At 38.8% G+C, this 13,774-nt stretch overlaps 1 protein-coding gene across 3 annotated transcripts; it reads left to right on the top strand.

Annotated features, from left to right (window-relative positions):
- The first annotated feature begins 6,771 nt into the window (after positions 1 to 6,771).
- Positions 6,772 to 13,252, top strand: Tex30 (testis expressed 30). 3 transcript variants are annotated; one of them, XM_021239348.2, is made up of 7 exons: positions 6,776 to 6,870; positions 7,807 to 7,983; positions 9,603 to 9,676; positions 10,139 to 10,369; positions 11,280 to 11,331; positions 11,810 to 12,015; positions 12,807 to 13,252. In XM_021239348.2, the coding sequence occupies exons 3-7, from the start codon at positions 9,662 to 9,664 to the stop codon at positions 12,978 to 12,980; spliced, it is 678 nt and encodes a 225-aa protein (XP_021095007.1). In that variant the 5' UTR covers positions 6,776 to 6,870; positions 7,807 to 7,983; positions 9,603 to 9,661; the 3' UTR covers positions 12,981 to 13,252. The 3 variants fall into 3 exon arrangements, with proteins under 3 accessions (XP_012932748.1, XP_021095007.1, XP_004858631.1); XM_004858574.3 differs by lacking the exon at positions 7,807 to 7,983 and having other exon boundaries at positions 6,777 to 6,870; XM_013077294.3 differs by lacking the exons at positions 7,807 to 7,983; positions 9,603 to 9,676 and having other exon boundaries at positions 6,772 to 6,870.
- Positions 13,253 to 13,774: the final 522 nt, after the last annotated feature.

The raw sequence follows: 13,774 nt of genomic DNA, 5'->3' as shown, positions 1-13,774 counted from the left end.
GGTGGATTACTCTTGTATTGGGTTGTGGTGGTGATTGCATGAGTATATACAAAGTAGAGCTAAAACTGTATGGAGTTGAGGGCGTGTGTAGCTAGTGATACTTGAGTGAGCTCTGTGCCCTGTACTAACATCATGTTTCCATATTCTACTATGGTTATGCAAAACTGCTACTCTTCAGGGAATTTGAATGCAGGGTATCATGGGCTTCTTGGATAGGATTTTGTAATTTCCTACAGAGATGCAATCATTTCACAATAAAAAGTTGAGAATAATAACTTACTTTTAATAAATAACTAAAGTAATGCATGTTTATAATTTTAAAAACAACTCTTTTCGATCCCTGTCATTTTCTCAGTAGAACCACCATTTATATGCAGAGCTCTAGATGTTTTCTTGAATATATAAACATGAGGAAGGTCATCACAGTTCCAGATCATAATAGTTCATCATCTCCATTGCATTCTTCCTAATTTTCATCTCTTGCAAAAATTTCTGGTGAATTTACTAAGCCAAAGGTTATGAGTAATTTGTTTCTTTTTTCTATTATCTATCACTTTTTTGCTTTTTCTTTATAATGTGGATTTCTCATATAAGAGAAACCATGAGATATTTTTGCTTATGTGACTGATTTATTTCATTTGACATTATAGTCTTAAGGTGCATCTATTTTCCTACAAATGACTCAAATTCATCATTCTTTATGGTAGATTTGTACTCCAATGCATATAAATACCACATTTGCTTTATTTATTCATCTGTTGATGGACATATAGGCCATTTCCAAGACTTAGCTATTGTGAATTGTGCTGCTATAAACACAGGTAAGCATATATCACTGTAATATGATGTCTTTAACTCTTTTAGGAAGATCCCTAGGAGGGGACTACTGGACTGAGTGGAATTTCTTATAGTTTATTTTGAGGAATCTCCATACTGATTTTTATAATGGTTGTACTAGTTTACATTCCCCACCAACAATGGCTATCTGGGGTGCTACACACCTCACTCATCTATATGTTTTATTCTTTCCCAATATTTGGAAAGTTTTATGCTATTATTTCTCTAAACAGGTTTTTTAAAATCTCCTTTTCTCCATCCACCTTCCTGCATGTTAACAGGGGTTTTTTTATGCACTTTGTGTTATCTTCTGACTTTTCACGTATTCCAATTAATCTTAGATTAGTCTTCTTTGTGTCATCTAACAGATGTTGAATCCACTTTTCATGTTCTCTTGTTTTTAGGGTGTCTCTGAGTAACTGGTCTTGAAAACATCCCTGTCTTCTAATTCTCATATTTTGTTCTCCCATTGGTCATTTCTGCTGCCATATTTTCAATATAATTTTTAATCTCCTGGATTCCTATCTGGAAATTTAAGCTTCCTGATTGCTTTATTACCTTCATTTTTTCTGTGAGTCCATGGAGGACCTCATTGATCTGGGTTTTTTTTAATCTCCTTTGTTATTCTTTCAAATAATTCATCTATGTAGCTTTTGTTTTCCTCCCCCTCAACATGGATTGGCTTTGAGGAAGTTGGGAGTTTTGAGATGCTTTTTGCCGCTTCGTGTTCTCATGTTTCTATTTTTGTTTTGTTTTGTGCTTAGGTATGTAGTTGCTTATAGTGGAAAAACTTTCTTGTTTGTATGGAGATCTCTTTAGTTAGTCTGCTGTTCAGTGATGCACTCGGGGCATGGCTAACAGTTGTCTTTTTCTCTGTCCCAAGATCCAATCACTTCTGTCAATATGGGAGGGGAGGATGCAGTTTAATTGGCCCAGCATCCAGTTCTCTGGGAACAGACCACGGCGCTGTTAATGTCACAAAGGCAATCCAGTATTGGCATAGAGAAAACCTATTAAGAGCAACAACTGTGTGACGCTGGCAATATTGTCCGTGAAAAACTGAATATTGACTCACCATAAGAACCAACATTGTGCCACTTGTAACCTTAGAAAAGAAATCTGCAATTATAGTATAAACCCTAAGACAAATCAAATATTGGTGTGCCACAAATATATACTAAATGTGATAACTATACCTCCACTAATAACAGACTAGAATTTAACAACTATTCAAAGATATTTTTAATGAAAATTTCATGGGATAAAGCACCCAGCTATTAGTGTGTATGCTTCCAGATCCATGCACAGGAGCAGGGCTGGCATTTCTGTACCACAGGGACTGGGTCACAGCCAGGGGTGGGCTCCTGGTGCTGTGGAAACCAAGACACACTGGACCTCCTGTGTCTTGCTTGCATCAAATATCAGGGCATCTCAGGTGGCCCAGGTAAGCCTTGCAGACCACAGCAGTGTGGCCCTGCTGTTTTTCTGCTCTCATTTATCCCAGCTGGGACGTAGCTGGGGGCAACATCACCATATGCATAACTGGGCCTTTGAGATTCAGCTACACTACAACTATGTTTTCACATCCCAAGTGACCTGGCCTAGAATCTTGGTGGGAAAGTTTCCCAATAAGACCTTACTCAGTGGGCCAGCAAGCTGTGTCACCTGCAAAGCCAGGTGCATCTGGCAAAGGAGCCTAGATGCTACCTGACTGTGGGTGGTGGTGATGGTACTGTGGCCTAGGCAGTGGCAACACAAGAGGCCTCACCATCCTCAAGAGAGGGCAACATCCAGTGGCACTTGGCTACTGACTCAATGGTACATTCCCTTTCCTCCTACCTCCCAATTAACAGGCCCACAATGGGACTCTTTATTACAACTCCAGAAATTTGTATTTTCAAGCTTTACATGACATCAATGAAAGAAAGACAACACACATTCTTCCCCAAGTTTTTAGTGGAGAAGGAGACCAACTTTTCAGAGATTCTGACTCAAACCCCTGCCTGGCTTATTGGAAATGGGGGGATGTAAAAAGAAAAGTTTGAAAAAGTAAACGATGATAGAGGAGAAGGAAAAGAAAAAAGTGAGACAATGGATCCTTATGAAGTAGAAGGATGTTTATAGAAATCCTTCCTGTTCAAGAGAGGTGTATTTTTAGTTCTAATCAGTCCTTCAACTGATTAGACGAAGCCCATCCACACTATGGGAAGCAATTTTCTTCACTCCAAGTTCATCAATTTATGTGCTAATCTCATCCAAAAATATCCTCATAGAAATGTTCAGAATAATGTTTGACCATATATCTGAGCACCATGACCCAACCAAATTTATGTGAAAGTAACCATCACAATTAGGAACTCATTCAAAAGATATTTATTGAGTGCCCAATATGTTATGCTATATCTAAAGATATAGCAGTGAATAGTTGCTATTCCTTCTGGAATAAAGAATGAAAAGATAATAATAAAGAAACAGAGTAATTCTGAATTATGATAAAAACAAGGGGTAGGTGGTAGTGGCTATTTTAGATTTTTTATTGTTAAATTAGGTATTTACTATAATTTAAGTATACAAATTACTGTTACAATATTAAATATCCTAATAATAATTTCTTAAGGCTTCTAAGTACTAAGTACATTAAATTTTTAAATGATTTTTAGGTATCTATTAAAATGTTCATATTTTATTTTGCTGTTTTTACTGCATTAATCCATAGTGGATTAATACATTACTAGCATTCTAATTTTGAAACATGAAAACACCATGATCATTACATATTATTATTTTAATACCTGGAGGAATTAATTGTCATAATATTTGATTTAGGCTATTTCAAACCACAGCCCTTGGGCTACAACCTGTTTTTGTATAGCCTGCAAGCTAAGAATAATTTTTACATTTCTAGGTGGTTAAAAAAATCAGAGTAATATTTCACCTGTATGAAACTTACATGAAATTAAAATGTTGGTCCACAAATAAAGTTTTGATATTACTTTCCTATTGCCACTGTGAAAAATTACCACAAACTTAGTAGTCTAAAACAGCACAAATGTATTCTTTTAGAATTGTGGAGGTCAAAGTTTGAAATTAGTTTCATCAGGCTAATGTTGGCAGGGCTGGTTCCTTCTTGAGTCCTCTGACTTGCCTTTTTTGATTTCTAAAGCTACATTCCTTACATTTCTTGGCTCAGGACATCTTCCTCCATCTTCCTACCAGCAGTTTAGTATTTCTTTTTTTTTGCTACCAGGGATCAAATTCAGAACCTTGCGCCAGAACCACTGAGCTAAATCCCCAGCCCAGCAGCTTAGTATTTTAAATCTCTCTGTTTCTGTTGTTATAGCTCCTTCTGTCTTTCAGAATAGTGTATTATTCATAATAGACCAAAATTGGAAATAAGCCAACTGTCCATCAACAGGTAAATGGATACACAAAATTGTGGAATAGGTTTCAGCAATTTAAAAAAATAAATTGTAAGGAACAATATACTGATGCATGCCACAACATGGATGAATCTTGAAAGCATTCCAAGTGCAAGAAACCAGATACTACAAAAGATTTCACATTGTATGATTGCATTTATTTGGAACATCCAGAAGAGTTAAATCTATAGAGACAGAAAGTATGTTAGAAGTTGCGTGAGCACACAAATTGGTTCTTTTTGGGGGTAATGGAAATATTCTCAGATTATTTGCGATCTGGTAGCAAATGTTTGTAAATGATTGCTCATGGTTGTAAAATTACTTGAATAATATGCTTGAAATAAGTGAAGTTTTGGTATGTAAATAAAATCATTTAAAACAAGCATAGCTAGAAGACTAGCAGACATTGAAGAAGTATTAAGACTATAATTTGGGAAAACATTTATGATAAATGACCATGAATATGTGATTTTAGGAATTTATTTCCTATGCACTGTAACAGGAAAGAGAATTGGGATAGGGATAGAGTCATTCTTTCAGAAAATATTTCCCTAGCTGTGATATGTAATTGTAGTGTTAACTTGAATAAGAAACACCTAGCAGATTAGTTTCGCACAGTTCTGGGAGTGTCTGGATAATGGATTTACTGAAAAAGGAAGACCCAACATGGTGTGGGTGGCACCAAACTATAGGCTTGTAGTTTGGATGGGATAAAGAAAAGGGAAAAAGAAAAAAAAAGATAAGGAGAAAAAGAAGGAAGTCTCCTCTTTTGCTTCTTCAGAGGAACTCCATTCTTCACTGTTGCCTTTGGATGTCAGTCTCCAGGCTTTTTGCACAGACTCTTCAGCCTTCCAATGCAGACCCGTCAGTGTCTTAGTCACTTTTCTCCTTGCTGAGACAAAACACCCAACAACCACAAGTGAAAGGAGCTCACAGTTTGTAGAGGTTTCAGTCTGTAGTCAGCTGGCTTCAAGGCAGGGTGGCAAGGCAGAGGAGCATCGCAAAGGAGAAACAGTTCATGGCAGGGCAGGCAGAAGGCAGTAAAAGCCTTCCTTCTGCTTTCACTTTTATTTCATCCAGGGTACAAGCCTGTTGGTTGGTTCCACCTACACCCAGGATGAGCCTTCCCATTATCCACACCCAGAACTATGCTAAAGTAATCAATGGACTAGTTGTCACACATCCTTAATCCATATTCACATACACTAGATCCAGCCATCTCTGAAAAGCCCCACTTATGAGCTTCTGAGGTTGGGGGGGGGCATGCAGATATAAATCATAACATTTTGCCTATTATGGCTTGTACTGTATCCAGATGTCCCCCCAAAGCCTCATGTGCTCATAGGTGGGGCTTTTGGGAGGAGACTGGATCATAGGGTGTGATAGTCAGCAATGGATCAGTGCACTGATGAGTTTATTGCTGAATGGGATGTTGGGAGCTGGAGGCTGGTTGGAGGAAGTGGATCACTGCAGGCACGCCTAGAAGGATATCTCTCCCTCACTCCTCCTGCTTCCTGCCGTCCATGCCATGAGCTATTTCACCCCTGCCATGTCCCTATGCCATGCCACCCTGCCTTTGAACAGCCAAGTATGGATTGCACCTCTACACCCTGTGAACCAAAGTAAACCTCTCCCTTCCTTAAGTTGTGGTTGTCGGGTATTTTGTCCCAGCAAGGAAGAAAGTAACTAAGACACTGGCATTATGCCATACACAGGAGATTTACCATTACACACACACACACACACCCCCGTCTTCATGAGGGAGTTTACAGCCTAGTGAAGAGACAGATTATCATAGTATGTTAGGTAACCAGGGAAATGGAGGCTGCCAACTGGGTTCTCTGCGCAGCAGGACAAGTCAGGGCAAAATTCCTAGTGGCAAAGAGACCCGGCTACCTAGAGCTGAAGGAGCCGCGGAAAAGACAACAGTAGGGTTTTGACTTTGATGGTGGGTGGGACTGGAAACCTTCAGAGCGTTTTGCTGGGTCACATTGCCACAGCATCCACTTGGCTGCTGTGTTGATGACACAGCGAAGAGGCAGGGACAAGGGTGGACACCATTCCAGTAGCTGTTTCCCGTTTGTTTGGAGACAAGATGTCACTGTGTAGCCCAGGTTGGCCTCGAACTCGCGCAATCCTCCTGCCTCAGCTCCCAAGTGCTGGGATTACAGGTGCAGGTGGCTGTTTCAATAATCAAGGCAAAGATCCTGGTGAGGCTTGGCCCACTCACGGGATTCTGTACATAACTGTGAGCAGATCCCGCGATTGTGGAGCGTGCGATGAGACTGGTCAGAGGTGACCCCGTGTCTCTCAACCCGAAGAACTTAGAATGGAGCGGCTGGAACGGCAAGGGGACGAGCGGAGGGATGTGAGACACCCCGCGGCTCCTCGCCCTCGCTCCCTCTCCAGTCTTCGCTACCAACTGACGTCAGCGTCCGGGCGGGAAGCGGATCCAGCAAGGCGGGCAGAGGACTCCCGCTCCCGGCGTGCCCCGCGGCGCGCCGGCGAGCCGGTGGGGGCGTGGCCTGTCGCGCGTGCGCGGTCGCGGGCCGCGCTGTTGAGGGAGGCGAGGCGGTCGCTTCGAGCGTGCGAGTTCGCTCCCGTTGCCTTCCTGGTACGTGTGGCGGCGGCGGGGGGCGACTTCTGGGAGGAGGGGCGCGGAGGCCGGGGTCGGTGGGTCCCACCGAGGGCGGCGCGCAGCCGGGCAGGGCCGCCTGGGCTCCCCAGCCGCTCCGCTGCTCGAGGGTCCTCCCGGGCACACGCGCGCTCTTTGGGCAGAAATGATCCCCAGGTGCCCTGAACCCCAGACTCCTGCTTCTGAATGTTTCCTGCTGCTCGTATTTACCATTGTTGGGTGGCCGGTGCCGACCCGACCCCCGGAAGACAAACTTAGTAACTAACGTTCACGTTTGTCCCGTGACAGCTGTCGCCGTAACAGGTACCGCAAAACGCGTTTCAATCAAAAGTCGAGTTTTTCTGGCCTTTTGACCCCTTAGCACAAGGTGTGGCAAAGGAGACTTCTGTGAGTAGTGTGAAACAGCAGCTACTGCATGCTCACTACCTGTGTACGCACGATACTGGATGCAGGTCCTGGATGGCCAGTGCATGGTCACCGTATCTGTCGAAATTCGGTGCTGTTTTCTCCATCTGCAGTGAAAGACATCAAGGCTGAGCCAGGCTTCAAAACCTCCCTTATCTGAGCCGAAAGGCAGAGATTAAAACACAGAGCAGGTTGCCTTGAGATTGTGCCGTGGGACAGTGGCAGTGTTTCTGAAGTAGTCAAGGACGTGCGCACCAGTTATGCTGAACAAGCTGTTCATCAGGAAGTCTGGAGGAGAGGAGTGTTCCCCAAACAAACTTCAGACCCTGTGTTGCAGAGTGGAACAGCACTCGAAGTTAAGATAGTGATTGAAAACACTCTCTAATTTTAGGCCCTCCTGAAATCTCACAAAAATTGCAGATGTGGGATTTTTTTTTTTTTTTAAGACATAAACCCACACAGAGAAATGGGCTCTAGGAAGCAAATGTCATTTTCTTTTTTTTTCTTAAGACAGGATCTTGCTATGCAGTCCAGGCTGGCCTTGAATTGATGATATAGCCCAGATTGGCCTTGAACTCAAGGCAATTCTTCTGCCTCAGCCTCCCAAGTGCTGGGATTACAGACGTGCACCACCCAGCCCAGTGAAGCAAATGTTTTAACAAACTTTGACATTATCCTAAATTAGCGGTACGGAATACTATAAAACAATTCTGTATAAATCACAGAATCTTGAAAATGCATAGAAACTGTCAGCACCCTACACCTTTGGAGCTGGGAGTGAAGGGGATGTTGCTGGGGATGGAAAACTTAAATAAAAAGGAAGTAGGTGAAATCTTTTAAAGAAGCAGTTAAATATCTGTATCCTGTCTCCATTTCACCCCCTTGAGTGCCTTTCCAGTTGTTAGAAGACTTAGATGGAAGCTTTTTATCTTGAGAAAGTAGAGGATTTTTGAACTGGGGGACTCAAGGCGAATTTATAGGGGGGTACTTTTATGAAAATAAGGACCCTGAAGACAAAATTCCTTCATTGTCATCCATTCACTTTCCAGAACTTTTGAGTCAGATTAATACCTTCCAGGCTCAAATAAGAGAATTCTGCAGCAAGCAATTGAGATAAGAGAGATAAAGATATACAAGTTGGTCATATTGATTGCTCCTGGGGATAGAAAGGAACTGGGCTGGGGAGGAGAAAGAATGTTTTCATTTTTTTTCTTTTAAAACTTTGTGCCATGTGCAATTACCTATATAAAAGAACAGTACAACCTGGAAAGATACATAGAAATGGGCGATACTGGTTACCTTCAGCCAGGGGAATCTGTGTGCAAGGGAGAAAGAAGTAGAATAGGAGAAACTTTCACTATCCTTAATATCTTTTGAACTTTGAACTGTATTATTTTCACCTGTTAAATGAATGTTCGTGGAGGGAAATAGGTCATTTATGGAGAGTCTGATGTTGACTATATCCTGAAAAATAAATTATCCTAAAATACAAAGGAATGTTGTATAATAGTCCCGAAATTTCAGTGGCTTTCATTTATGCTCACAATTCTGCAGGTCAGCTGTAGTTTAGATCCTGGATGGCCCAAGCTGGATCCAGACTTTGGTTTGCCTTTCATGTACGCTCCACGTGTCTTCATTCTGGGACATAGGCTGAAAGTGCAAAACTATCTGGAGCATGTCTGAGCATGTCTCAGAGTGAACGTGCAAGAGGGCTTCCTTCTCAGAATCTGCCATGTCTCCGCTCAGAAGCGGCACGTTGGATCTTTGTTTTTTTGTTATTGAATCTTTACCTATATTCTGTTAGTTAAACTACATCTCATGGCCAGACCCAAAGTCAATGAGATGAGATGCATGTTCTGCCTACGAGGCGGCATTGCAAGGCCACATGACCAAGGCTGCACACTTCTATTTCAGGGAAGCAGGATGATGAGCGTGATAGTGAGTTAACAGATGTGGAAAAGTGAGTTTGAGTACAGAGGAGAATGAAGGTGCTTATAAAAATGTGTGTTCAAGTCTATATTTTTAAAAATCAGTATTTTTGCCAAGACAGTAGCATCCTACTTTGAAGTGAATTAAGTTTTCCGTGTCAGGGTATCATGTTTATCTTATATGACCTCTGTCAGCCCCACATATAATGAATTCTGAGTGTCCACAAAACTGTAATATGTGATAAAATACACATTAAGACACAGGCTTTTAGAGAAATAGTTCTGAATAGGTGTACTTTAGCTACCGAACGTGTTTGTAGTTCTTGTGTCATACCCATGTCTGCAAACTCACCTTTCACAACAAAATATTCTTTTCAGGGACATGGCCTTTGCTTCTCAGATGTAATGCACTTTCAGTTTATTATTCAACAGTGAAAATGAGTCATACAGAGGTAATAATATTTCCGTATGTTCTCTATCATCAGTTTTCATTTATTTACTTGGTAATCATATGGCTTCAGAATACCTTTCTTATTTTCACCCTGCCCTGTGACAGGCAGTTTATTAGTCATTAAGAGGCACGACTCTGGAGCAGCTTGCCTGAGGTTGAGTCCTAGTGAGTAGCTATAAAAACTTGGGCAAGTTACTTAACCTGCTGTGCCTTATCTATAAAATGGGTATAATAATAGTGCTTGCATAGAATTATGAGGAAGATTTAAGTGAGCTAACATATATAAAGCTCTTACAGTACGTAACATACAGTAAGCACTATAGGTTAATATTAGTATTACTTTTTATTTGGAGACCATGACTTGATTCATGACTTTCACAGAACAAGTGTGTATAGCTATTCAGTTGTCTGAAGAGTCAAAGGAGTAATTTTATTTTAATCCCTTTATTCTCTTGAATTTTAGGTTAAATTAAAAATACCTTTTGGAAATAAATTACTGGATGCTGTTTGCTTGGCACCTAACAAGAGCTTAACTTATGGGATAATTCTTACACATGGAGCATCAGGAGATATGAATCTTCCTCACCTGATGTCACTAGCATCACATCTTGCATCTCATGGGTTTTTTTGCCTGAGATTCACCTGCAAAGGCCTTAATATTGTACATAGAATTAAGGCATATAAAGCAGTTTTGGTAAGAAAATTTCTTTATAGTTACTTTAAGACTTGGTTTTAAATTCTTAATAAGTTTAAGGCAAATTTTGTTAGCAGTCATTGGTTTCACTGAAAAATCTTTTAATGAGATCCTTAAAAGTTTTCAACAGGGCTGGGGATTTAGCTCAGTGGCACCGTGCCTGTCTCAGAAGCGCAAGGACCCGAGTTCGATCCCCAGTACCTAAAAAAAAAGTTTCCAGCAGTACCTGAAGGCTGTTGAGTGGTCGGATTTCTCTTTTGCCATTTGTTGGTGTCCATGGATATGAATGCTTACATTGTAAACGTTCTCTCAATGATACTACCTAGTGAGGTACTTACGATTTTCTCACTGGAATTATATAACTTTAGAATATAGTTCTGACATTTGGAGTACTTTATCTACCACATTGTGCATATGGAAATAGGACAATGATATATATATATATATATATATATATATATATATATATTTTTTTTTTTTTTTTTTTTTTTTTAAGAAACATTGATTAAAATCATGGGTAAAGCTCAAATCTGAAATTTCTTTTAATCTAAATTATTTCAAGCTTGCTAAGTTTTCCAGAGCCTTAAATTAAATGTTAATATTATCAATTTTTATATTAATTGGAAGTCTTTACTGGCCTTTTAAAAAATTATTTAAAAATACTTTATTGCTTGAATAGTTTATGAAGATAATTCGTTTTTCTCACACATTTGTATTATCCAGTATATGATTTAATAGTGAAAAGATGACCAGGAGAGGTAAGAAGAATTTTTCAAGAAGACTTTTTTTAAGATTTTGTGGTTCTTTGCATAGGTTATCATACTTGTCAGTAATGATAAGAAATAATGTCTTCAGTGTTCGGTGAAATATTAATAGAAGAATTGATAATCTTTTGGTTATTTTTACCTAGAATTACCTGAAGACCTCAGGAGACTACAAACTTGCAGGTGTTTTCCTTGGAGGTAAATTGCAAAGTTTGTGAATTCTTGTTAAAGACCCATTTTAATATTAAAATTGATTATGGAGTTAATATAAGAATTAATTTATGTTTAAGTGACCTCCTTGATGTTAAAGCACTTTACATACATAAAGCAAATTTAAACTTTGTATATTATAACCTAAAAATATCTCCTTTCATTTATTTTTGAATCACTGTTTTGTACATGATTCTTTCACAAGGAATGTCCTCACCCTTTTAAGTATTCCTCAAGAAAAAATTGCTTTTTTAAAAATTTGACTTAAGCTTGATCAGTGTTTAGCTTTTCTTAAAGCTGTAAGTTTCCGTGATAGATATTGCAGATTTGTTAATTGTCATCTATTGAAGTTACATAAATTTTTAACAAAAATGTTAAACAGTAAGTAAATCTAATTTTGCCACATCACACCTACTTTATGTACGTGTTTATATTTCAAACTGAACTTAATTTTAATTGATGTTAGGTCGTTCAATGGGCTCAAGAGCAGCTGCTTCTGTAATGTGTCATGTTGAGCCAGATGAAGCTGATGATTTTGTTCGGGGTCTCATTTGTATTTCTTACCCACTGCACCATCCAAAGCAGCAGCATAAACTCAGAGATGAAGATCTTTTTCGCCTAAAAGATCCTGTACTGTTTGTATCAGGCTCAGCAGATGAAATGTGTGAAAAGGTAAATTACAAATTGATGTTTGTATGAGTGAGAAAAAAAAGAAATCAAATATCTTGGGAGGAAGGTATTACCTGCAAGATTCAGTCTCTTTAAAAAGAGCTGTATGTCTATTATAATTTGAATCTATTTGTCCTCTATAATTCGAATGTCTTGAATCTGTTTCTCTTTAAAAAAAAGAACTTCTCTATTATAATTTATCTAATTTTTGTAATGCTAGACAATGCTAATCTAATGCTAGTTGTCCTTTTGTTAGACTGTCCTTTAAAAAACCTAAAAATATAGGCATATTGACAAAAATGCATATCCCCGGAGAGACTTGGTAAAATAGATTAACCCTTATTTTGGGAAATGAAGGATTTATATCTGAATGTTCTCATTTCTAGAGTGCACTTTTGGTTTATCATTTCTACATTCTGTTATAAAATTGACTCTTGAGAAAAGATTGGCTTGGCAGTATCCATTACTGAATAGTAGCCCAATATTATGAAACAGCTATTTCCCAAAGCATAGAACTTCCTTGGGAAAAAATTTGTTGTTTTTTTTTAATTTTTAAAGGTCTCTATTTTTGTCAGTAACAAATGCTTGTTCTGTCCTTTCATACCATTGTATCTGAGAGAAGTGGGGTGCCACTTCTGTGGACATTTCCTTACACATACCATTGCCTAGAAAGTTGTCTGGATAGTAGATAATGAGTACTTGGTGAGTAGATATTGGTATGGACGGGGAGAGAGAATTTTTTATTAAATGTGAAAAACAGTATGTCTAATATCCTCTTTGCTTTCCTCCCTTAGAACTTGTTGGAGAAAGTGGCACAGAAAATGAAAGCTCCCAATAAGATCTACTGGATTGAGAAGGCAAATCATTCCATGGCAGTGAAAGGACGGTCAACAAATGACGTTTTCAAAGAAATAAACACACAGATTTTGTTTTGGATCCAAGAAATCACTGAAATGGACAGGAAATAATTAGGTTAAAGCCATGTTATTTTGAATACAAATACAGTTAATTTGATAACAATATACCTCTCAGCATTGAGATATATTTCAGACTAATGTTCTTTAATGTTGCCCTATTTTTGAAACATTTAATTGTGAAATTAATATACTTTACAAATGTCTTTGAAAGCACTGTTATAGTTGTATGAAGATGTACAAATATTGAAGGTGGTCTAAATATAATTTATTTTTATTAGTATAGTTAAGTTTTGAAAAATATTAAACATTTGAATTTTGTTATAGCTGTGCTTTTGTCTTTATCTGTATGAGAAAATACTTATATTTTACGCAGCAGTGTCATCATTTTAAAAGAGAAATAGGAACTGGGATTGCAGCTCAGGGGGAAGAGTGCTTGGCCTAGCATGCACATGGCCCTGTTTGAATTCCAAGCACTACAAAACAAAAACCGAATTCAATGTATTAAATCTGATCAGAGATTTTTTTCTTCCATTAAGTTTATTGATACATTTTAGATATAAAAAACAGTTGCATTCATCATTGGGATGTTGTACCTTTACATGATGTATCTTGGTTCTTATTTTTTTCCCCTTCACCTGCTCTCCCTTCATCCCCTGCACCCTTCTGTATTTGCAAAGACTTTGTGTCCATTTTTTTCCTTTTCTCATATTTTTTCTTTTCCCTTCTTTCCTTTCCCCTACCCCTCCCTCCTCCCCTACTCCGTTAGACCTCTTCTTGATATTACACAATATCAATTATACATTTTTAAAATTACAGTATCAAAATTTAGAGGACATTACCACAGA

The sequence above is a fragment of the Heterocephalus glaber genome, unplaced genomic scaffold, assembly GCF_053883595.1.
Source record: "Heterocephalus glaber isolate CG9 unplaced genomic scaffold, H.glaber_assembly_v1.0 deba00001579, whole genome shotgun sequence".
In the NCBI taxonomy this organism is placed as follows: domain Eukaryota; kingdom Metazoa; phylum Chordata; class Mammalia; order Rodentia; family Bathyergidae; genus Heterocephalus; species Heterocephalus glaber.
This window is presented reverse-complemented; position numbering and strand designations above follow the sequence as displayed.